General features: G+C 48.3%; 1 protein-coding gene across 1 annotated transcript in view; it reads right to left on the reverse strand.

The window, feature by feature from the left end:
* ALK (ALK receptor tyrosine kinase) overlaps positions 1-25,492 on the reverse strand; it is a 2,452,973-nt gene extending 2,427,481 nt beyond the window's left edge. Inside the window, exons 1-2 of the mRNA XM_078647129.1 lie at positions 24,534-25,492; positions 23,794-24,461 (exon numbers count right to left, since the gene is read on the reverse strand). Of these exons, the coding sequence (XP_078503255.1) occupies positions 23,794-24,461; positions 24,534-25,492 (1,627 nt within the window). The remainder of the gene's footprint in view (positions 1-23,793; positions 24,462-24,533) is intronic.
* Between the last annotated feature and the right edge of the window lie 733 nt (positions 25,493-26,225).

Here is a 26,225-nt window from a genome sequence, read left to right on the forward strand (position 1 = left end):
GGGAAGCAATCTGTCAAAGAAATGTAACCTGTGGAATGGTGCCTCCCTCAGGACACCACCTCTCTTCACGATTGACTCCCTTAATGTAATAGAAGTAGCAAAAGAAACTACATTCTTTACTTTCTCGGGATGTATTTATTTCTACAGGTTTGTATTGCTGCATAACTGATTTGCATCTAGATGTGAGGTTAGGGGTGGAGACGCAGGGGAGAGCAGCAACAATACAAAAGGTGGGTTTTAAGGTATTTAATGAAGGTGAGGATGTTTCTGGGTTCCACAAGCATAAGAAAAGGCGGTTTCACAAGCAGGGTCAGGGCGTTGAGATGTTCCTGTCTCCTCTGGGTTAGCCGGTTGATTTTGAGAGAGTAGAGTTGGTTGAGGTTATTAGACTGTAACAGTCTTGGAAGGCATTTTGTATTTTGTTTTGTAAGTGGGAGCACAGCCATCAAGGCATCTGAGCTGAGACAGAGATTTTGAAAGGGATCCTGTCTTTTACAAGCAGCCAGTAGAGATTTCTCCAGTGGTGTGATGATGTGTTTTGGTTTTGCTCAGGCCATATAGGAGACTTGTCCCAGTGCTTTTCGGGGTCTATTCATTTAGTAGGATGGCACGTTATTGTGGAGTGAGTTGCAGTCATTTAGGCACCTGTTACCTAGAGAGCCCACGACAACACCATGGTCTCTTATAGCGAAAAAAATCCTCCTTGTTGGGTAAAAGTCCCCAAAATCCAAAACACAAAAAGCTAAGAAATTCACTGTAATAAAACAAAGGTTGAAGAGACATTATAGTTATGTGAAAATGTCAGTTTAAATGTAATATTTTAAACTCGAATAACACTGAAATTCACTAGTTGAAGTTATAACTAAAGTAGCTATAAGTCGTGCCCAGTGATGTCATTTCAGATGTGATGTTTTCAGTGTGCTTAAGATTTTCAGTACCATTTTAAATGTGAACACAAGCATCTTTTGGGAGCGAAAAAATCATTCCATATATTTTTGGAATTGTTGTGGGGTGCTGTTGGTTTCAGCCGAAGAGTAATGTTTTAGCAGAGAAGAGATTTCCTTGAGAACCCCTCTAAATGTTTCAGAATTAAGGGACTAGTTTAGAATTTGGCGGATGGGTTGCTGTGTCACAAACATGACGGATAGTCCATCTGCATTATTACGATCGCTTTCCATGCTCCGGCACTTGCAATAATGTCAACAGGATAGCTGACACTTTTGTGAAGGAGTCTCCCATTGGCCAAACTCTCAATCAGTCTCAAAGTTTACAGTGTGTTGCATTCAACTCAGCTTTGTTTCCTTTACACATTACTCTGGCGTTTTTTTTTATACGTTTAATCATGAATGACCATTGCGTGCCATTTCATTCAGGGACATTAAATACATAGCCAAAACAAAAACTTTATGAAAGGGTCCTAAGGGGAGCAATGATAAAAGACCGAATAGTACCCTACCCCCTACGTCTAGATAGCAAAAAACACACAAGGGGTACTAAGGGTCTGAAAGGCTGGCAAAGAAAGAGTCTACTTGTTAGACAACACAATTACTACCACTATGAAGTGTATAGACAAAGTTGTGAGGAGAGAAAGGACATAGAAAGATGGAACTATAAAAGACCCATCAGCCCACCCGTTGGCGGAGCATCATCATTTGGGATTTTGTTCCTCACTGGTAACATCCAGAATCCTCACTGAACAATCATGAGGAAGAGCTGGCATCCAAATTACCTGTGTGTGCCGCCACAGGAAGAAGGTAAAGGGCTGTGGGAAAGGAAAAGTTGCAGTGCAATGAAAGGAGTGTGGTGTAAGAATAGTGAGTGTAAAATTGCCTATGAGGATGCCAAAAAAACAATTTTATTAACGAGGCCACCCAAATGGCAAGATTAAAACGCAGAGTGAGGGTAGTGTTTAACAAATATAACTACCAAGTGGTCCAATCGCTGGTCAACATGTTTCAGCCACCAAATGGCTTTCTTCAGGACCTATGAATGGAACACTACTGCAACGGTGAAAAAAACTGTGCTCAAAAAGAACCAGAAAAAACACACAAATAGATACAACCAAGTGTACCAGGAAGACCTACCCAATGGTTAGCGTCTGATTGGTTGAAGGTGTGGTCTTGTTTGGATATTATTCTCTCCTGTAATACATATAAAACATGCAGCAAACAATGTGGGCATGTAATCAAACATACAGTCAGTAAAAGAACATATATCTGCATATATCAGCCTCAAAAAAACTTTATTTTGAAAACAAAAACTCACCCAAAATTTGGATTGGGAATGGCCTCACCTCGCCTGGCACTCGCTCAGGTCAATGAGGCCCCGCTCTGAGAAAACAGAAAGCATCTAGTCAAACATCAACTCATTTGCGTGATGATACCAGTGAATGTTGTCTCTTAATCACTCTGTAGATCTAGGATTTCAAAAGAATAGGACGGCAAAGTCTACTAGCCATGCTAGCTGATACCACTCGCTACTTGGCAACTTGCAAGCATAGATGTTCTAGAGGACTAGCAAGCCCCTGGTGCCAAATATGCGAAATAAGGCAACAAGACATAAAAGGGGGGGAGGGGGGCACCCACGTATGATAAAAAGTGCCTCATAGAACAGGGACATGTTGTCAAATAGTAACAACAAAAACAATAAATTAGGCCTGCTCATAAAATTAATCCGCTGTAGAATGCATTGCTAGACTAACAAGGGATCAAGAGCTGTTAGCAAGATCTAGCATTGTCTGCTGGCGAACTGAAGCCACTATGGAATGCATTACTGGGCTGGAAAAGAAACAGGAACTGCTGGCAAGATCTATCGTGCAGTTGCAATCCAGCGTTTCTCAGATGGAAAAAGATGTATCCAATCCTACTGACCTGTCCGTCGGTGCCTCCAACCCCCTACTGAGCTGAGGGGAAGGTGGCGTCCCGAACGGACAGGCAGTCTTAAATAGTGCAGCCGCGGACCATAGGGGGAACCGCAATGTGTGCCGCTAAAACCGTTGAAAGCACTCTATTCTATATGAAAGAAGCTGTCAGCGCGTTTGCGGACCAGAAGGGGAACCACGCATCCCGTGTCTGATTGGATGGTGGAAAGTAAACTCGACAAGGCTGAAGGTATGTCCTGATTGGCCAGTCGAGGTTCAAAAAGGCCATCTAATTGGCTCACGTTACCGGTCTGCTTCTAAATTCCGGTAGGAAATGCCAGTTGTAATACATGTCAAATTACACTCAACTGTCTTGTGAGTACTGCCAAAACAACTATGTAGAACCACAAACCCCAGCAAAACAAAGAGTCAGATCAAGAAGCCCGTCGGACCATAGCATCAGGCTCGTAACTAATGAACCCAATTATTGGTTCATCTCTCTAGCCTGCTGATTGGTTCTCTGTCGTCAATGGTATATGTCGCGAGGTAGTGAAAAAAGCCGCTGGTGGCCAGAGGCATTCAGTGACCCCAACGAGGCTGCGTTTTAAGGGCAGAATTAGAAAACGCGCCTAGTGGCTTTAGTTCGCCGGCAGACAATGCTAGATCTTGCTAACAGCTCTTGATCCCTTGTTAGTCTAGCAATGCATTCTACAGCGGATTAATTTTATGAGCAGGCCTTATTTATTGTTTTTGTTGTTACTATTTGACAACATGTCCCTGTTCTATGAGGCACTTTTTATCATACGTGGGTGCCCCCCTCCCCCCCTTTTATGTCTTGTTGCCTTATTTCGCATATTTGGCACCAGGGGCTTGCTAGTCCTCTGGAACATCTATGCTTGCAAGTTGCCAAGTAGCGAGTGGTATCAGCTAGCATGGCTAGTAGACTTTGCCGTCCTATTCTTTTGAAATCCTAGATCTACAGAGTGATTAAGAGACAACATTCACTGGTATCATCACGCAAATGAGTTGATGTTTGACTAGATGATTTCTGTTTTCTCAGAGCGGGGCCTCATTGACCTGAGCGAGTGCCAGGCGAGGTGAGGCCATTCCCAATCCAAATTTTGGGTGAGTTTTTGTTTTCAAAATAAAGTTTTTTTGAGGCTGATATATGCAGATATATGTTCTTTTACTGACTGTATGTTTGATTACATGCCCACATTGTTTGCTGCATATTTTATATGTATTACAGGAGAGGATAATATCCAAACAAGACCACACCTTCAACCAATCAGACGCGAACCATTGGGTAGGTCTTGCTGGTACACTTGGTTGTATCTATTTGTGTGTTTTTTCTGGTTCTTTTTGAGCACAGTTTTTTTCACCGTTGCAGTAGTGTTCCATTCATAGGTCCAGAACAAAGCCATTTGGTGGCTGAAACATGTTGACCAGCGATTAGACCACTTGGTAGTTATATTTGTTAAACACTACCCTCACTCTGCGTTTTAATCTTGCCATTTGGGTGGCCTCGTTAATAAAATTGTTTTTTTGGCATCCTCATAGGCAATTTTACACTCACTATTCTTACACCACACTCCTTTCATTGCACTGCAACTTTTCCTTTCCCACAGCCCTTTACCTTCTTCCTGTGGCGGCACACACAGGTAATTTGGATGCCAGCTCTTCCTCATGATTGTTCAGTGAGGATTCTGGATGTTACCAGTGAGGAACAAAATCCCAAATTATGATGCTCCGCCAACGGGTGGGCTGATGGGTCTTTTATAGTTCCATCTTTCTATGTCCTTTCTCTCCTCACAACTTTGTCTATACACTTCATAGTGGTAGTAATTGTGTTGTCTAACAAGTAGACTCTTTCTTTGCCAGCCTTTCAGACCCTTAGTACCCCTTGTGTGTTTTTTGCACATTAAATACATATACAAATATCATTGATAATCCACTCCCTTCTTATAGAGGTTTAGGACGAGCCTCTATTATAGATTATGTCTTCATATCCCCCTCACTACAAGACTATTTACTTGTGGCGGAGGTAAGGCCGTCCACCTTTGGAGACCATAATCCTATTATGGTACTATTAAAGGTGGCACGGCGTCCTAATTTCTGAAGAGAACTGGGAGCGGGCAACTTACATCTTTCAACTAGCTTAAGAGTTAAATGGAGGGGTATGGACTATAGGGAGATCTTTATGAAGATGGTAAAAACGTATCCTTCTCTCTGTGAGGCCTGTCTTACCCTGGCAGACCCTAATCCAGAGGCAGTCTTTGCTTTCACTGAATTATGCAAAGGCATTAAAAACCTGATTTCAAGACCAGTGGCCGCACATAAATCTGATCCTAGATGGTTTGATAACACCTGTTCCAGAGCCAATAGGGACTTGAGAGCAGCTCTATCAGCACACCCTAGAGATCCTACCCTTATTCGTACATTAAGGTCTCATTATAAAAGGGAAATAAAACTTAGGCGTGACACGGTCTTAAAGGAATGCTGGAACAATCTGGCCTGCGCTGCCAAAATCAATAATACAAATAACTTTTGGTCTGCCACCAAGTCCTTGAGAGCTTTTGGGAACCCATCCACCCCACGAGATTGTAATATCACTAGTGAAGCGTGGGTTGCCCATTTCTCACAAATATACGCTTCCCCGCCATATTGTGATGACTCTCTGGAAAACTTCCCGCTTACTCAAATTAAAATGTCTTTAAGTGAGGTTGAGGAGGCAATATCTCAGAGTGCGGGAAATAAAGCCCCAGGCCCGGACGGGCTGCCTATCGATCTCATAAAATAAAAGTCGGAGTTCTGGGCCCCTTCTTTATTAAATATTTTTAATGATTTAACTACAACAAAAATCCCTAGTACATGGTCAACTTCTGTAATCATCCCTATTTTTAAAAAAGGATCTAGATCCGACCCCAGTTGTTACAGGCCCATTTCATTAATTGATAACACCCTTAAAATATTGGAGAGAGTTTTATTTAACAAGATCAGGGCATGAGCAGAGGATGGAAACATACTGAATAAATGCCAGCTGGGGTTTCGAAGCCATTTAGGCCCAGTGGAACAGTGTCTGAACCGTAATCTAATAATAGGGAAGTATACCATCTCCCGACACAGTCCACTCAACCTGGCATTTATGGACCTCTCGTCCGCCTTTGATTTTGTCAAAAGATCAAGGCTTTGGCAACGCCTCCTGGATTATGGTCTAGATAAAGATTTGGTGTACTTTTTAGCTTACCTGCATAGAGATTTAAAGGCCCGAGTAAGGATTAGCATGGACGGAGCAGTGTCTGGAGACATAGCGGTCGGCAGAGGTATTAGACAAGGATGCGTTCTCGCCCCACTTTTTTTTATTTTATACATTAACGAACTCCACAATGTCTTGTCTAACCAAACCCCCAACATCCCCATAATTAACGGCACTAAATTGCCCGCCTTACTATATGCAGTTGATGCTGTTTTAATGGGTCGTACACCAAAGGCCTTGAGAATTTTAGTCAGGGGATTTGCAGATTTTATGTATAGTTTGGATCTCTGTACCAATTTAAAAAAATCTTTTTTAATGTGTTGTGGCCCTAAGAAACGTCCTATTAACAGGATCCCTTTGGATCAAGATTCCCTGTTATGCATTCGCACTTTTCCCTATCTGGGCATACAATTTACGGATAGTGGCTCTTGAACCCCACATTTGGCCTATGGACGGTCTAAGTTCCTAAGAGCTATAAACTCAGTACTGAACCTCCCTAAACCAAAAAGAATAGAGGTGGTACTGTCATTACTTAAAATCTACAGGACACAATGTGTACCAATTATGACCTATGGGGCTGAAATTTGGGGATACACAAATTTGAAAAATGTACAGGCCGAGGAAAATAGATTTTGCAGAAGGCTCTTGGGTATACCAATTTCATCCTCCACTTTTGTAAGCCATAATGAGCTAAAACTGTCTTATTTGGAGGACTACATCAGGTCCCGCCCTGTCCTGTTTTGGTTAAAGGTTTGGAAAAATCCTGAAGCCTCTTTGACTAGGGAAATTTTGGCCGACTGCCTAAAGTGGAAGAGGTGTGGCGCCGCGGCTAGGGTGACTGACTCCGGCTTCTGGGGATCACGGTTCAATCCCCGGCACCGGCGGCAGATAAGCCTAGCACCATGTGACTCTGGGCAATAACTTGCTTAATCTTCTCGACGGCCCCCAGCGCCTAGAGACCCTTATGGGTGATTGTGCGCTTTACAAATGTGGATTATTAAAATGGGACCTGGGCATTAGAATTCCCTGGCTGGCCCAAGTACGGGCGAGTTTGACTGCTGTAAACCTCAAGCATTTCTTTGACAACCCCAACTAATTAGATGGGATTGATGGTAAGAACATCCGTAAAATTTTATATAAATATTATGGGGAAGCTAGATATGCTCAGGAATCAGCCAAAGTCTCTGTGAAACAGTATATCTCAATGAAAGGTGATGGTGAACCCATTTCGTGTTTACCTGTTAGTTATCTCTTAAAAGATATTACACGCTGGGAGCGCAGTCTTCTTTTCCGATTAAGATCAGGATCTATACAATATTTGATGTGTTTCCCTATAGGCTACCAACCCAATATTGAGAACTTGGCCTGTCCATGCGGGAACTCAGGGAAACAATCCATACTACATTTTCTGTACTTTTGCTCCTTTTATCAAAAATATAGTATGCAGCTGTTGATAACGTTTTTTAGAGCTAAGGGCATAAAGGATTTTAAAGTAGCTTATAAAACTATTCTCCAGCTTAAAGACGATGACATTATATATCGTGTGTGCACCTTCTTGAAAATGGCTATCCGCTCTCGTTCCTCTATGAATTGATGTTTGCCAGACTAGGTTGTATTATATGCATTTAGAAGTTTTTGCATTCTTTGTATTTTGCACCATTGCACAGCCGCACCTTATTTAATGTTGCTAATTGTAACTTATATGAGCTTTAGTACTCTGCTCTTTTAGCTGTTGCTAGGGGAAACTTTGCATTTTGTACCTTATTTTAATGTTACCTCAAATAGGAACTCAGCACTGTTAGAAGCGGCTGTCTCTAGTTGGCAGAGGTATACACTTCTGACAAATAGGGACACACCTTTTCTAGTCAGGGCAAGGGGATCACACACTTAGATAACCCCTGCTCACCCCCTTGGTAGCTTGGCAAAGCAGACAGGCTTATCTCAGAGGCAGTGCGTTAAGCATTTATGACCACATACAGTCATAAAGTGAATACACTACAAATGGACACGACACAGTAGTATTATGAAAATAAGGATTTTTATATAAGGCTTAGCACAAGACCAAATAACGACAAAAATATACCACAATCTTAATAAATACTCTTGGAAGGAAAAATAATAGTTCAAGCGTAGTTTCTTCTTAGCACAAAGTCTTTAGTATCAAAAGCAACTCTTCTTCTTTAAGACACAGTTCTTGGCAACAATGTAACCCACACGGGAGTCACACGACGTCGAGGCAAAGTTAATCCAAAGGTTCGGCGTCGACCGCGAGGAGCGCTACGTCGAGCCCGGAGTCGCACAGACCCCAACAACACAGTATCTTGGAAAAGTGAAGCACTCGATGATCAGCGGCGTCGAGATGTCCGGCGTCGCGTCTTCGGCGTCGATCGGGCCTCGGAGTCGGGGCGATCTGCAGCGGCGTCGACCGAAGTCAGGCAGGAGCAGCGCTCACGAGGTGAAGCAGGATACGGCGGCGTCGATGTCGATGTTGCAAGAGTGAGCAGCGCTCACGGCGTCGAGAGGGCTCGAAGTCGATGCGATCAGCAGCGGTGCCGACACGAGGTCACTTGGAGCTGGAGCCGAACTCACTACTCACTGGCGTTGTTGCTGGCGTCGATCGGGCCCGGCGGCCGGCGTCGAGGAAGCGGGACACTGGAGCCGTTACTCACGATGTCGAGCTGAATTCGGCGGCGTCCGTCGGCGTCGAGATTGCTGGATTCTTTCAGAGGTGCTGGATTCACAAGTTCCAGCAAACAGCACTTTAAGCAGATGAAGTCCTTTAGCCCTGTGACTTCAACAGGAGACTGGCACTCTTCCAGCCCTTGGAGATTTTCTTAGCAAAGATTGAGAGTACACACACAGTTCCTCTCTCCTTGTTCCTTGGCAAAAATAAAGAAGCAATGCAGGATTCCCCCAACAAACAGCACTCTGGCAGAAGGGGTAGGCAGTCCTTAGATCAGCAGGCTTCTTGTCCTTGGTTCAGGTTTCCTTGTCAGAAGTGATCTAAATTCTTGGTTCAGGGGTCCTTCTCTTATACCCCTTTTTGGCTTTGATCCCTTTGTCCATGCAGGGGAATTCCCCCCCATCTTGGGTTTGTTGTGGGTGTTGCCAGGCCGAAGCACCTGGCCTATTCACTGTGCAGGGCAGAGTCTTCAGCCGCCCAGCAGGAGCGGAGCCAGCATTGTCACTGGCAGGGGCAGGGCCATCAGTTGCCCGGCAGGAGGTGGGCCAGGAAAGTCCCAGGCAGGCACAGAGTCATCAGTCGCCTGGCAGGGGGGCGGAGCCAGCATTGTATCAGGCAGGGCAGGCTATCAGGAGCTACTCTTCCCCTACTCTCAAAGCAAATGCCCCACTCACCCCACACTGACTCATTCAGACCTCTGGAGCCACCCAGCTCCTGTCACACGCACACCAGAACCAGCAGAGACCGGTAGACAGTTAGACAAGAAAATAGCTACTTTCTAAAAGTGCTATTTTCAAACACAGAGTCCAAAAACCATCCACACAAACGGATGCGTTATTAAACCCTGAGTTCAGGGATACCAAACTTGACATTGCACCATGCTCCCCGAGCCCGCTAGGATTATAGCATTAATAATCCTGGCAGCCCATTCTAACTGATGGAGAGCAGGGGATTGGTGTCACTACAACGCATGCTTTTACCACGCATGCCTTTACAACGCGGTTTTTACCACGCAGTCCATTACAACGCATAATGCTTTTAGGCGCTGGATAGTGAATTATTTAATTTACTATTCCAACTCCAGTCCCCGTGGATAGCAGGGAAGGTGTTGGATAGTATATTAAATACATTCCCTATCCTAGAGCGCCCCCCAGCGCATTGCGTTGTAATGGTTTGCGTGGTAAAAGTTGCGATGTAATGGTAGTGCGTTGTAAAAAATTCGTTGTAACCGTGCTACACCGAGAGCAGGTAACCTTACAATAGTGAAAAACGAATATGGCTGTAATTCACTATTAGGACATGCCAACCTTGTCAGGCTTGTCCTACCTTATGCTTACAATGCACCCTGCCCTTGGGCCTACCATAGGGGTGACTAACATGAAGTTAAGGGAAGGTTTAGGGACTGGCAAGTAGGTGTACTTGCGCAGTCTGCGTGACAGTACCAGACTGCACGTGGTCTAGCAATGGTAGACCTTCAGACATACTTTTACTAGGCCGCTCTTGTGGGTGGCACAACACGTGCTGCAGGCCCACTAGCAGCATTTGTATTTACACGCCCTGGCACTCCTGGTGCACTCTACTAGGGACTGACAGTAAACCGCATAAGCCAAACATGGAATTCAATCAATACAGCAATTTCACATAGGGAGCACTTGCACTGTGGCACTGATCAGCAGTGGCACAGTGCCCAAAGCATTTACCAGCAAAAACATCGTAAACAGAGGAGGCAAACAGAAAAAATGGAGGAGAGACTCATGCCAATGATGCCAGGTCTAACACGTGTCCCCTCCAGCTGAAATGTGGGGAGAACTACCCTTACCCTAGGGAGTCCTCATCACTAAGGCGGAAAAATCTGGACAGACCATCAGCATTGGCGTGATCTGTGCCAGGGCGGTGTTCCACCGTGAAGTCCATCCCCTGTAGGGAAATGGACCACCTCAACAGCTTTGGATTCTCACCCCTCATCTGCATCAACCATCTGAGGGGCCTGTGGTCTGTCTGAACCCGGAAGTGAGTCCCAAACAGGTAGGGTCTTAGCTTCTTCAGCGCCCAGACCACAGCAAATGCTTCTCTCTCTATCGCACTCCACCTCTGTTCCCTGGGAAGTAACCTCCTACTGATGAAGGCTACAGGTAAGTCTCGGCCCTCTTCATTCACCTGAGCTAGAACAGCCCCCACGCCATGCTCTGAAGCGTCCGTCTGGACAACAAATTCTTTAGAAAAGTCGGGTGCCTGGAGCATGGGTGCTGTGCACATTGCAGTTTTCAGGGTGTCAAAGGCCGTCTGACAGGCGTCAGTCCAGATCACAAGTCGTGGCTGCTTCCTGGAAGTCAGCGAAGTCAAGGGGTGCACAATGTTACCATAATCCTTGACGAACCTCCTGTAATAACCCGTGAGACCCAAGAAGGCTCTCACCTGAGTCTGGGTTTTGGGCGGTGCCCATGCCAGGATGGTATCAATCTTGGGTTGCAGGGGGGCCACCTTGCCGCTCCCTACTTGGTGCCCCAAGTACACCACTGAACCCTGCCCAATCTGGCACTTACTGGCTTTGATTGTGAGGCCTGCTCTGGGCAGGGCCAACAACACTTCTTGGAGGTGGCGCAAGTGTTCCTCCCAGCTGGCGCTGAACACTGCGATGTCGTCCAGGTAGGCGGCACTGAAATCCTCCAGTCCAGCCAAGACCTGGTTGACCAACCTCTGGAAGGTGGCAGGGGCATTCTTCATCCCAAAGGGCATAACCCGGAACTGGTAGTGCCCATCTGGTGTGGAGAATGCTGACCTCTCTTTTGCCCCATCAGTCAAGGCGATCTGCCAGTACCCAGACGTTAGATCAAACGTACTAAGGTACCGGGCAGCCCCCAACCGATCTATGAGCTCATCAGCTCTGGGGATGGGGTGCGCGTCAGTCTTGGTGACTGAATTGAGTCCTCGGTAATCCACACAGAACCGAAGTTCCGGTGAAGCACCAGGCGCTGCAGCCTTTGGGACCAAGACCACTGGGCTGGCCCAAGGACTGCTAGAGGACTCAACCACCCCTAAGGCAAACATTTTGGAGACCTCCTCCTTGATGTATGCTCTGACCTTGTCAGTCACTCTGTAAGCCTTGTGCTTCACAGGAGTGCTGTCCCCGGTGTCCACATCATGAACACACCACTGAGTGACACCAGGAATCAAGGAAAACAGATCAGGGAATTGTCCCAACAATTGGCGACAATCCTGCTGCTGTTCAGGGGTTAGTGTGTCAGAGAGGACAACACCATCCACTGACCCATCTTGCTCTTTTGCAGACAGGAGGTCAGGAAGAGGCTCACTCTCCTCCTCTATTCCAGCATCTGTAGCTAGGAGCATGCCCACTTCGGACCTTTCTAAGTGGGGCTTTAAACGGTTGACATGCAGGACCCGCAAGGGGTTCCTGGGAGATTCCAAGTCCACCATGTAGGTGACATCGCTCTTTTTCTCGACAACCTTAAATGGTCCAGTCCACCTGTCCTTGAGCGCACAAGGTTCCACAGGGGACATAACCCAAACTTTCTGTCCAGGCTGAAGCTCTACCAGAGTGGCCTTCTGGTCGTACCACCGCTTCATCTCCTCCTGGCTGGCCTCCAGATTTGCCTGAGCAAGATCTCTGAAGCGCCTAGTCTGGTTCCTAAAGGCCAGCATGTAACTGTATACATCCTGGGGAGGTTTCCTGGGAGATTGCTCCCAGCCTTCTTCGACCAGACTCAAAGGTCCTCTTACCGGGTGACCATACAAAAGCTCAAAGGGGCTGAACCCTAGAGACTTTTGTGGCACCTCACGGTAAGCAAACAACAGGCATGGCAAGAGGACGTCCCATTTACGCCTCATTGGTCAAGACCCATAATCATGCCTTTAAGGGTACGGTTGAATCTTTCAACCAACCCATTACCTTGAGGGTGGTAAGGAGTGGTGAACTTGTAAGTTACCCCACACTCCTTCCACAAAGACTTCATATAGTTGGAAATGAAGTTGGTGCCCCGGTCTGACACCACCTCTCTGGGGAACCCCATTCGGGAAAAACCACCCATCAGTGCCCGTCCCACCACGGGGGCCGTCACTGTTCTGAGAGGGATGGCTTCCGGGTACCGTGTGGCATGATCCACCAAGACCAGGATGAACCTGTTGCCCATGGCTGTCTTGGGGTCCAGGGGCCCAACAATGTCAATCCCCACCCGGTCAAAGGGGGTACTGACCACGGGAAAAGGTTGGAGGGGAGCCTTCTGCTTCCGCCCGCTTTTCCCACTTGCCTGGCAAGTTTGACAGGTCTTGCAATGGATATCTGTATCCCTTCTCATCTGAGGCCAATAAAAATGGGTTACAAGCCTGTCATAGGTCTTGTCCTGCCCCAGATGTCCAGCTAAAGGAACGTCATGAGCCAAACCCAGTAGGAAGGCTCTGAAGCGCTGGGGTACCACCAGCACACGGGCTGACCCAGGCTCAGCAGCCTTAGGCTCGCTATACAGGAGATCGTTCTCCCAGTAAACAAAATGTGACCCTGACTGATCACCTGAGGTTTGGGCTGAGGCCTGCTGCCTCATACCCACAAGAGAAGGGCACACTTTCTGTTCTGCACAGAATTCCTCCCTGGAGGGACCACCATCCTGCTGCCAATGGGTCAGCTCGGGCAGGTCTCCCAGTTCAGCAACTTGTTCACCTGTGGGTTCCAGGGCATGCCCCTCAAGGCCTGCCTCCTCCTGGACCACGGGAACTACGGGGGACGGTTTCCCGCGCCCCCTGCCTCTTCTCTTCACAGCTGGGTCCTGGGCCATACTTTCAGGCTCCAGAACCCCATCAACACCCTTACTTGCTGTCATGGATCGAGTGGTTGCACACACCCACTCTGGCACACCCAACATTTTCAAATGTGTCTCCCTCTCCACCTTAGCCCAAGGGGAGTCTTCTAAATCATTGCCCAGGAGACAATCAACAGGCATGGCGGGCCTTACAGCAACTTGAAGAGTACCTGAAACTCCCCCCCATTCAAAGGAAACTTGAGCTACCTCACACTCTCTCTGGGAGTTGTCAGCAGCTATCACAGGGTAGAATGCGTGGGGAACAACCTGCTCTCTGGACACCAAGTGACACTTGACAGCTGTCACACTCGCTCCGGTGTCTCTGAGAGCTTCCACTCTATGGCCATTAATGGTCACCCACTGCCTATATTTCTTAGTGTTGCTAGGCAGAGGGGGTGGAGGGACCAATTCCATGTCTCCTAGAGAGACCAGGGACATCTCTGCGGGACCCTCCCCACCATGGGCAACCATCTCCTCCCCTCCCAGGGCTACACTCGCCAACTGACGGGGAGCTGCACGTGGTGGTGCAGTAGAGTTCTTCAAGGGACACTGAGGATCATAAAAACGGTGTCCCACCTGCTTACAAGCGAAGCAGGTCATTGGGCCCCTACGAACAGGTTTACCTGTCGGGGCCTCTGATTTCTTATCTGGGGGAGGCTGGGAACCCTTCCCTTGGTTCCCTTGGGGATTACTTTGGGGCCCTTTCTGGAACTCCTTCTGTTTACCCTTGTCCCCCCCACTCTTCTGCTGGGGACCCTGCCCACCTTTGGCTGAGTCTCCCACTGGACCCTTGTGGACCCTGGTACTGACCCAGCGGTCCGCCTCCTCAGCAAGTTTTCTAGGGTTAGATATCTTGCTATCAATAAGGTTCTGGCGCAGCTCTGGAAAACAGTTATTAGACAAGTGCTCCCAAGCAAACAAATCATAAAGAGCATCATAACTTTCCACTTTGCTGCCCTTTACCCAACCATCCATGGCCCTGCAAAAATATGACACATATTCCACCCACGTCGTACCAGGCAACTTCTTACATTCTCTAAAGGCCTGTCTGTACTTTTCTGGGGTTAGGCCATACCTTAACATTAAAGCATCTTTCATATGAGCATAAGACATCCTATCTTCAACAGGCATGTCTAACAGGGTATATCTTCCCTCATTCACAAAGCGACCCCACAACCCCGCTCCCCAATCCTTCTCAGGGACCCGGTGGGCAAACAATGCTAACTCATATGCTTTAAACCATTGACCAATATCCTCATTCTTCTGAAAATCTTTGATCACATCTTTGGGAAAATAAAACCTACTTTCTGCAGGCACAGATGGGATGCTGCCACCAGAGGGATTCAATTCTAACTCTTTAGCTTTGAGCTCCAACTCCCTCATCCTGGTATCACGCTCAAAAGCTAACTTCTCTCTTTCAAACTCTAACCTTTTGATCTCCATATCAGCTTCTCTCCTGCCTCTTGCATTCTCTATTTCCAACTGCCCATTTATCTTAAGTTTTGCCATTTCCATGTTGTAAGCTCGCTCTTTCTCCCTTTCTTCTCTTTCTTCAGGAGAAAGACCCTTGGAGGAAACACTGCTGCCAGGAGAGGACACATGACCATTCACTGGTACTTCCTCCTCCCCTTCCCCTGTCGGTACCACCACCGGATCAGAGGGATCTCTGGCCTCTAACCAGGCCTGCAATGCTTTGAGATAATTTTCCTTAACTTTGAGGCCTGTTGTAGGAACTTTAAATTGCTTACAAAAGGATTTCAGATCCTGTAACTTGTAATCCTTTATCTTGCTCCTATCAAACTCCTCCACAACAACAACAGGGGCAGTGACTCCGGCATCACTCATGGTCAAAACTGGCAGTTTCAAAAATCAAGTTCCAGGAAAGCGGAGAACAAAAATAGGATATCCAACCAAAACAGATTGTGGCTGCGCTATGGTCTGCTTTCACTATGTAGCGCACACTAATCACTGCACATGGGTCATAAATGCAAAGTTCAAATCCTCACCGCTGACCCACCAATGTTAGAAGCGGCTGTCTCTAGTTGGCAGAGGTATACACTTCTGACAAATAGGGATACACCTTTTCTAGTCAGGGCAAGTGGATCACACACTTAGATAACCCCTGCTCACCCCCTTGGTAGCTTGGCAAAGCAGACAGGCTTATCTCAGAGGCAGTGCGTTAAGCATTTATGACCACATACAGTGATAAAGTGAATACACTACAAATGGACACGACACAGTAGTATTATGAAAATAAGGATTTTTATATAAGGCTTAGCACAAGACCAAATAACGACAAAAATATACCACAATCTTAATAAATACTCTTGGAAGGGAAAATATTAGTTCAAGCGTAGTTTCTTCTTAGCACAAAGTCTTTAGTATCAAAAGCAACTCTTCTTCTTTAAGACACAGTTCTTGGGAACAATGTAACCCACACGGGAGTCACACGACGTCGAGGCAAAGTTAATCCAAAGGTTCGGCGTCGACCGCGAGGAGCGCTACGTCGAGCCCGGAGTCGCACAGACCCCAACAACACAGTACCTTGGAAAAGTGAAGCACTCGATGATCAGCGGCGTCGAGATGTCCGGCGTCGCGTCTTTGGCGTCGATCGGGCCTCGGAGTCGGGGCGATCTGCAGCGGCGTCGACCGAAGTCAGGCAGGAGCAGCGCTCATGAGGTGAAGCAGGATACGGCGGCGTCGATGTCGATGTTGAAAGAGTGAGCAGCGCTCACGGCGTCGAGAGGGCTCGAAGTCGATGCGATCAGCAGCGGTGCCGACACGAGGTCACTTGGAGCTGGAGCCGAACTCACTACTCACTGGCGTTGTTGCTGGCGTCGATCGGGCCCGGCGGCCGGCGTCGAGGAAGCGGGACACTGGAGCCGTTACTCACGATGTCAAGCAGAATTCGGCGGCGTCCGTCGGCGTCGAGATTGCTGGATTCTTTCAGAGGTGCTGGATTCACAAGTTCCAGCAAACAGCACTTTAAGCAGATGAAGTCCTTTAGCCCTGTGACTTCAACAGGAGACTGGCACTCTTCCAGCCCTTGGAGATTTTCTTAGCAAAGATTGAGAGTACACACACAGTTCCTCTCTCCTGGTTCCTTGGCAAAAATAAAGAAGCAATGCAGGATTCCCCCAACAAACAGCACTCTGGCAGAAGGGGTAGGCAGTCCTTAGATCAGCAGGCTTCTTGTCCTTGGTTCAGGTTTCCTTGTCAGAAGTGATCTAAATTCTTGGTTCAGGGGTCCTTCTCTTATACCCCTTTTTGGCTTTGATCACTTTGTCCATGCAGGGGAATTTCCCCCCATCTTGGGTTTGTTGTGGGTGTTGCCAGGCCGAAGCACCTGGCCTATTCACTGTGCAGGGCAGAGTCTTCAGTCGCCCAGCAGGAGCGGAGCCAGCATTGTCACTGGCAGGGGCAGGGCCATCAGTTGCCCAGCAGGAGGTGGGCCAGGAAAGTCCCAGGCAGGCACAGAGTCATCAGTCGCCTGGCAGGGGGGCGGAGCCAGCATTGTATCAGGCAGGGCAGGCTATCAGGAGCTACTCTTCCCCTACTCTCAAAGCAAATGCCCCACTCATCCCACACTGACTCATTCAGACCTCTGGAGCCACCCAGCTCCTGTCACCCGCACACCAGAACCAGCAGAGACCGGTAGACAGTTAGACAAGAAAATAGCTACTTTTTAAAAGTGCTATTTTCAAACACAGAGTCCAAAAACCATCCACACAAACGGATGCGTTATTAAACCCTGAGTTCAGGGATACCAAACTTGACATTGCACCATGCTCCCCGAGCATGCTAGGATTATAGCATTAATAATCCTGGCAGCCCATTCTAACTGATGGAGAGCAGGTAACCTTACAATAGTGAAAAACGAATATGGCTGTAATTCACTATTAGGACATGCCAACCTTGTCAGGCTTGTCCTACCTTATGCTTACAATGCACCCTGCCCTTGGGCCTACCATAGGGGTGACTAACATGAAGTTAAGGGAAGGTTTAGGGACTGGCAAGTAGGTGTACTTGCGCAGTCTGCGTGACAGTACCAGACTGCACGTGGTCTAGCAATGGTAGACCTTCAGACATACTTTTACTAGGCCGCTCTTGTGGGTGGCACAACACGTGCTGCAGGCCCACTAGCAGCATTTGTATTTACACGCCCTGGCACTCCTGGTGCACTCTACTAGGGACTGACAGTAAACCGCATAAGCCAAACATGGAATTCAATCAATACAGCAATTTCACATAGGGAGCACTTGCACTGTGGCACTGATCAGCAGTGGCACAGTGCCCAAAGCATTTACCAGCAAAAACATCGTAAACAGAGGAGGCAAACAGAAAAAATGGAGGAGAGACTCATGCCAATGATGCCAGGTCTAACAAGCACTTTTGCACTTCTTGCACTTTACTTGATGCTGTTAATTGTAATCTATACGAGCTCTAGTAACCTGCTCCTTTAGTTGCCGCTATGGGAAACTTTGCATTCTGTACTTTTGCTGCTACCTCAAATGGGAATTTTGCACTTTTGCACTTTACTTGATGCTGCAATATAGTAATATATCTGAGATTCAGTGACTTCTTGGGAAATAATGCATTTGGCACATTGCCATTCTAGTATTGCTGCTGTCGTTAATGAAATGGAAAACCTAACAATGTTTTTATTTTAAATTGTAATGCTGATTTTTACTACTAATAATGATGGACCATGTACGTGATTATGTGTGTATAATTGTACTGTTATGGATAATGAAATATCCGAATAAAGATTATTGACTTGACTTGACACATACATCTGGGCGAATCCATTACAGTTTTTTTTAAATAGCATAACCTTGTGCAATAGGCAATGAAGAGAAAATACAGTCAACAAGTTCTGTATCCTCCTTTGACCTGAATTATTTCGAGAGGACGTTATTTAGAGAGGTGGGGTAAGATTTTGAGTTCGCAAGGGAACATCACCTACACATGTATTTCAGGGAAATGTGGCCTATTTAGATGGTTTTTGTATCTTTTGCTTGATCAACTCTGATGTAGGGACTGATTAACTAAAGTACCTGAGAACTTTCTGAGTTACTCACAATATTAGAGCCTGTGCTCGCGTGTTGGTTCTTTCTGGAAGTGATCGCTGAACGCAGAATGCATCTCTAATGGCTAGGTGAATTTTTACTTCTGCCAGTGCATTTGGGAGAGTGTGGAAATTTCAGACTTCACAAAGATGTACACAGCGCTCTCAATTGGACAGAGGAGGAGGAGTTCAAATCTGCCATTTCCCTGAAGCAAAGGGTTCCAGCTCACATGGACTGGGGGCCATGCTGCAAGAAGTTGATTCAGCTGGTTGCATTTCTTTCTATGTTCCCTTATCCTGTAAGTGCACAGCAGGGCCGGCTTTAGCGCTGGTGGTGCCCGGTGTGACAACCAGTTTTGGCACCCCCTGGCCCCCATAACCTCCTCCTCGGATTCCCTGACTACAAGAAGGCAAAAGTGCCCCTCATCTCTCTATATCCCTTCTCTCGCATACATTTCAGTGTTTTAAAGCGCTGGTAAACGCTGGCTTTACCAATAAGAATGACCCCCGCCATATTATTATGGCTGGGGGGTCCGCGACGGACAGAAAGACTGTCTGTCACATTTCAGCCTTGGGACCGGGGCGGAAAAGGCTGCAATACGCTGGCGGTGTCTGTTTAACACCTCCAGCCATATTACGATGTGCGCTGGGGAATGCCTTTGCGTGGTGGCAATGCCGCCACGGAAAGGCATGCGGAGTCTACCTGCAGGGCCCAGTTGCAGACCCCCAGGGACTCTGGGGGGTGCACATGGGGGGTACCTATGGTACCCCCCTGCATTTCAAAGAACAACGTGGCAGGCACCGCGCGGTGCCTGTCACATGCTTTGAAATGCACAACATGTATTATTAGCATTGCGGCGGGCGGTGCTGAAAGTACTGCCCGCCGCAATGTTAAAAATACAGGATGCGCCGGCGCATCCTAATTTCCCCCACGGGACCATTGCCCTTATGGCGGGGGGTCCCTTTCTACGTAGGGACGGCGGGCGGACTTTCCTAATGGGCCCCATAGTGTCCAAACTCTTTTATGCAGTTTGCATGTAGCTCTTTGATGACAGTTCTTAACAATCACTGTTCTATATTAGGGTTGCATCTTACCAACTGCAGTAACAAAAGGATCGCTGTGACAAAAGCAGTGATCCACTCAGCTATCCACATAAAATACTGATCCGTGATCGACATGGTACGTGTCCTTTGCAGCAGGCATTTTAACCCTCTGCGCTACTTTATGCCACTAGACAAAACTCTGATCCTTCTCTCTAACAGGAACATTAATCGCAAGAGTTATCTTGACATTTTTATTGCTGCCTGAATGCTGGATGCTCAAGGAACTCAACAGCAGGTGTTTCTAAATCGTAGGTTATTGCTAAGCACAGAGCCCCCCTGAGGTCAGCGCCCCCCTCCAGTTCAGCACCCAGTCCCAGGCCCTGGTGCGTAGAACTATTGCTTTGGGGGATGTGGGAAAGGAGATGGAGCAGCTGCTAATGAATTTCTCTTTGCAACTCACACAGAGGGGAATACAATGGCAGCCCCTCAGCCTTGTTATCATCTTTCACCGTCCTGGAGTCATAGCCAGGGCCTTTTGTGTAGGCCTCATAACCTCATGTAATTTCAGTAATTTCATATTAAACTTGTTACATGAAATTCCCAAACTCATGCTATCATGCCACGTTGCATAATTACATACCGTGTGTGGAAAAAGATTTTGCTTACACTAACAAAGCAAATGACCACAATGCGACTGCTCTTTGCAGCACCTTTGTTTTTTTGCACTATTTTTTCGAATGAAATGCATCCTTTTGTCCAAAATGAACACAAGGGTGCACTTAAGGCTAAAATAGTGTGCCAGACTTGGATGTCAAATACCTATGCGTAATTCTGCATCACTATTCCAAAAATGTTGTGCTATTATGCAAACGCAAATTGCGCAGTTTTCGCACACCCTTACTTTTGGGGTTCGTAGATTGGAAAACACGGTTCTTCTGAATGTAAGTTTATCTATTTGCTCCAGGATATCTGGGACACCATGTTTCCCACCTGGGTTTTCATCTAATAATAACTCAATGCATACTGGGAGCTGGAGTCCGACTTCAGCTGAACAGAACAACTCAGACTAAAAATCAGAATTACAATATCTGATTACGGGAAGTATGGACTGTGATCTGGTGTCTGTGAAGGCTCCATAAGATTCACATGGTAACCTTACCACGTGCTGTATGTTCTTTTATAATGCAATGGTATCCCTGGCTTGCACACATACATGTAATCACACCGCCTTCTGCTCTCTTTGCATTTAAGTTGCCACCATGAAGTAGGTTTCTAGCTTCACCTTTCTGATTCCAAAGATTGCATAGCTGTCTGGGAAAGTTTATCCTGATAGTCATGGAATTTGGAACCAGCCTTGGCACAGACCAAGAGATGAGTGCAACAGCGACTGCCAAGGACTGGTCGGTGAATGCAAGCGTTGTGCAAAATTGCCCGGTCAACTGTGGAAAATTGCTCAAACACTGGTGCAATGCATATAATAGGGCCTCTGAGAGTGGCATGCCTTATGCACTGTGAGGTTGTCTGCTGTGTGGCTGGAGTAGCACAGAGAGCTCAGAATACCTGTAGCTTGTCTAGCTCTCTATGGGGGTCTCATCTTCTGGATGCTCAAATACATGGCTATTTTACAGACAAGTGTGACAGAAAGAGACAGACACAGATGTACATGAACCGACTGGATTTTAAAAGAATACATCTCTGAAGCAAACATGGATGGAGCGTACCATCCCGGAAGCGGGTGGGGTGGGACGGGATGCTGGGATTTCTTAGGCAGAAATATTGGCAGGAAAAATGGAGTCTCCCCTCCAATAGGAACCTATCATGCAGTCAGCAGCTGGGCTTAATGAACTAACAAAACTGATTGGTGGGATCCATCTCGGTTAAAGCTTGGAGGGAGGGTTGGGAAAGTGTCAGTCATTCGGGGGGCGGTGCAAGAAACCTACTGTAGCTTAAGCTGATCTTTCCTGATTACAGGTCATTTATAAGAACACTGCCAGACTAGTGGCCGGGCCCCCAAGTGTAGCCACACCGCACCGATGTTAAAGGTACTTCGCTGCTCCTCATTCAGGGGAAAGCATTCTTTAAGACACTGTACATTGTTACTTAAAGCAATGTACCTCTTTTTATAAGTCAGTTCCTCCCGCCTCCTGAGATCTCTTTGCTCGACTGACTAATTTCTATTGAAAAATACAACTTTACAAGACAATTTGGCTCAATAAATCCTCGGTTCTTTCTCCTGCTCTTTTTAACTTCTTGCCCGCCGAGCTCAGACTTACTCCAGATCCGAGTAGTTTTCGCAAACACCTTAAAAATGAGCTGATACTGTCTATGTTTGATGAAGGGCCAAGGGTATGCGGCGCCTCTTTCTTCTATAGCGCCATGAAGACCTCAAAGGTGTGTGTGTGTGCTTTAAAAAAAGCTCTATAAAATAATAGTAACAAAGAAAACAATTGTTTATGAGAGAGTTTGAGCGATGCGTCACTTAAGTGAGCTTACTGCATTTCTAAAGTTTACTAGGTAAGAATATTACTAACATTTCACACAATTATTTGGTCAGCTATTCAGAAGCTCTCGAGGAGATAAGAATGGGATAGGGGATCAATGCAGGTATGTCGTCATAGGTCAGAGGGTGTGTGTGATCACAACTCCTACCCCTTCCACTTTGATGATTTAGCATTCACGGAGTGTTCTTAACTGTAGTCATATATCTTAATAAAATATTTTTATTTCGCCCATGGTCGCTTATAAAGACACATTTAGAAAATGTCAATGCTTGTTCGGTTTTTCAGGGCTTTTGCAAACCTCTGTGTCTGAAGTAGTTTTGGAGTTTTCGTCCCTCCTAAAATCAAAATATTCAAACATGACTAAATGCCAAAAATGTGGTCTCCAAATCTGCAGTTTGCCATAGTATATTACCAGGCACTGATGCGCACTACTTTGTGTGGATACCCTGCTTGTGAAACAGCGGAAAACCATCATTTACGGTGCAGTGACCAATGGCTGACGCGGGCTGACCCTTGGCTCTATGGTGTATGCTTTAGCGGGCACAGGACCGGAGCAGAACAATAGACTAAGAGGACTGGCTGAAAGACCCTATACGTAAATATGTTATACACATGTATGTGGGTGTGCGTATGTGAGTGTGCGCGTGCATGTGTGTGTGCGTGTGAGACGAAATGGTCTTGGCTAACGCCAGACCTAACCAGAATGAAGCTAAATGAACAAATGTGCAATTGAATCGACCACGGGAATGTACGCGGAGCTAAGGCTGCCACGTGCGCCGCACACTTGTAAATAACGAGGGTGGGTCCCTGGGGGGCTCTCTGACAGGGCGGCAGTGGCGCACAGTACCATGGCCTGCAATTTATAAGCACTGTGGAGCAGAGGGGCGGGGCCTCCTGTGTGGTGGCTCGTGCTTGTCAACGGGTGGAGACAGGACGTATCTTGGCGCTGCTTGCCTGTTAGTTTAGGTGGGGAAATCTTATATGATAGAAAGCATGAGGGAAACCACGCAGGGCAGGTTTATAGCTTCAAAGTCTGCCAGCCAGGACCGGGCGCACTCCTTTCACATGCCAAGCGTGTGAGGGCACCGCTGCACCATGCCAGGTGGTACTGTCGCACCTACTGGATCACACCACAGCCACCAAGAACTACCGCTCTGCAGGCTCAATGATTGGCTCTCTTCCAAGCACGCACGTGTGTACGTATTTGTCCTTGCCTATTCACCCTTCACAGCGCTCTGAGGCTAGAGCAAGGCGAAATGCAGCACTTTACAACAACAAACGATAACATTATATGCAAAAAAGCTGTAGTAAAAGGCAGGGTGAAAGTTGTGATGGTGAATAAATTATTACTATAGTCGGTTTAGTTCGGAATGTCGAACGAAAATATGTTTGACACAGCAGCGTCTGACAGGAACTTTGTGAGCACGTTCCAGTAAAGGCAATATCACTTAAAAGAGGACCGTGGTTGGGAGAAAGCACGTGGAGGCACGTGGGCGTGGTTTTGAACAGCATGCATGCACATTATGGGGAGTATCATTTCCGGCTGAGAGTGCACGTGCGTGCGCCTTACCCTTCCTGGAGATGTGCACCTCCAGCCGCGGGTGCGAGTCTCTGATGGCCTCGGCCAGGCGCTCCTCCTTCTCCGGGGCAGCCACGGTCCTCTCCGGCATCAGGCGCACCCGCAGCCTCCCGGCGCCCGTGCGCAGCCACCAGTCGAAGAGCTCCGTCAGGTTCATGTGCAGGGCCCCTCCGGCGGCGCCCTGGGCCTGCTCTCCATGGGGCCCCTCTCCCCGTGTCCGGCCGGAGCTGCAGCCCTTCTGTATCAGCGCCTGCCCCAGCGGCAGCACGAGCTGCTTGGACCTGCGCATTGTCCCCACCGAGCCCTCGCTCAGCACCGTGGACAGAGGTCGGTGCTGGGACTGAACCGACACAGCTAACTTCCGGAATTCCTGGTGTCTGAGGTACAGTGGGCTCCAGCGCCGGGACCTGCCGGGGGCCCTGGGGTAATCAGGTGTCGACCCACTGGGGGGAGCTGTTCTGGCCTCTCCAGGGCCTGAATTTAGCTTTCTGGGCACCTGCCCTTCTTCCCCGGTGTTTGAACCCTTGGTCGGCGCTGCTTCCTCTGCCCTGTGTGAGTTCAGGACGCTGGACAGCGCTCCTTCCGTCGCAGCCTTCCTTGCCTCAGACACCGCCTCTCCCGTCGCTGCTTTCAGCACCATGGACAGCGCTTCTGCTTCTCTCACTGTTTCTGGGCGCTTTGGCTTGTCCGGTGACCCAATTTCCATTTCTGAGGCCACTTTCTCAGTTAGCGCCTCTCCTGAAGTGTCCGAGTTTAACTCCATGTATAGCGCCTCTCCCGTAGTATTTCCATCCAGCGCCTTGGTTAACGACTCCTTTGGGGTTTCTGAGTTTAGTTCCATGCGAAGCTGCTCTTTTGCCGTGTTTAACTCCGGTGACTTGGAAAGTCCCTCCTCTGAGGCATCCGTGTACGGTTCTTTGGATAGCGCCTCTCCCCTGGTGTCCCAGTTCAGTACCTTGGATAGCGCCTCGAGTGCAGTGTTCGAGTTAAGTTCCTCTGTGGGCGCCCCTTCTGTAGTGTCCCTGTTTATTTCCTCCAGTAGCGCCGCTGCTGCACTGTCAGAGTTCGGTAAATTGGTCGACTCTTGCCCCACATCTTCTGAGATTAGCCCCCCGGCCAGAGCGTTTCCTGCCCCCGAGTCCGCGTTGAGTGCCCCTGCGAGGGGTTCCTCTTGGAAGGATGTGCCGGAGTCCAGTGCCTGGGTGTACAGGTCCTCCCCGGGGCCCCGTGTCCTTCCTCGGACCTGCTCTCCGGCCAGGTTTTGACCTGCAGGCACCCCCGGGCTCCAGAGACCCCCGACCTCCGGGGGGACCCCCCGCCTGGCCCTGAGTGCCCTCCCCTCAGGGTGCCTCTCCTCCGGCAGCCCTTGCCGGTCCTTCTCCTCAAAGCGCCCTGACTCCTCGCTCCCAGGCCGGACCCCTGGCTCCACTGCCGCCATCAGGGCCCCGCACTCCAGAGTCAGGACGCAGGTGACCTCCCAGCGCCCCCGGCCCTCCGCGGGCTGCACCCCCAGCAGGTCCCGCAGCGCCGTGCGCAGGGTGGCCGACAGGATGAGGTCGAGGGACAGGTTCTTCCTCTTGAGCCGGGTGGCCCCGGGATCCCGCTGCAGAGGAGCGGGGGGCCCGCGCAGGGCAGCCTGCGCCAGGACGGCCGCGGCGCAGCACAGCTGGAGGAGGCTGCGTGCCCTCATCCTGGCACCGGACGAGGGTCTGAAAGAGGCTGGGCGACGGGTGCAAGAGGCAGGGGCTGCGCTGCTGCTGCCACCTCACTTTAAACACAGCCTTTCGAAGCGTAGCACGCAGCTTGAGTGAGATCAGATACAGCGCCTTATATCCTCAAATCACCAATGCAGGAGCTGTTTGAGTCCACGCTCCCTCATTCTAGCACGTGAAGAGGAGGCAGGCTGCGGCGACGGGTGCGGGAGGCAGAGCAGCGCTGCTGCCACCTCTCTTTAAACACACCTCTCGAAGCTTGCACGCACATTAATTCGAGATCACTTAAAGCGCCTTATATCCTCAGATTAACTCTGTAGGAGCTGTTGATTTCTGCGAGCCATCATCCTAGCAGGGGGAGAGGAGGCTGAGGCGACGGGTGCAGGAGACAAGGGTGGCGCTTCCTCTGACACCTCCCCTTAAAAGAGCTTCTCGTGGCTTGCTCGCACCTTGGGCCAGATGACACGTACAGCGCCTTCTATCCGCCGATTAGCAGCGCAGGAGCTGGAGGTGGCTGAGGAAACGAGTGCTTTAAGAAAGAGCGGGGAATAACCACTGGCACCGTTGTCAACTCACATTAGCCACATCCTCCTCCGCCGAATGCACGCTGTGATTCGGATCACATTCAGCGCCTTATATCCACGAATTAACCACGCTGGAGCTGTATGCACGTACATTTCTTAGTATCGGAGAGTTTATTGGGGGCAGTTT

Source organism: Lissotriton helveticus, chromosome 6 (assembly GCF_964261635.1).
Source record: "Lissotriton helveticus chromosome 6, aLisHel1.1, whole genome shotgun sequence".
Classification (NCBI taxonomy): Eukaryota; Metazoa; Chordata; class Amphibia; order Caudata; family Salamandridae; genus Lissotriton; species Lissotriton helveticus.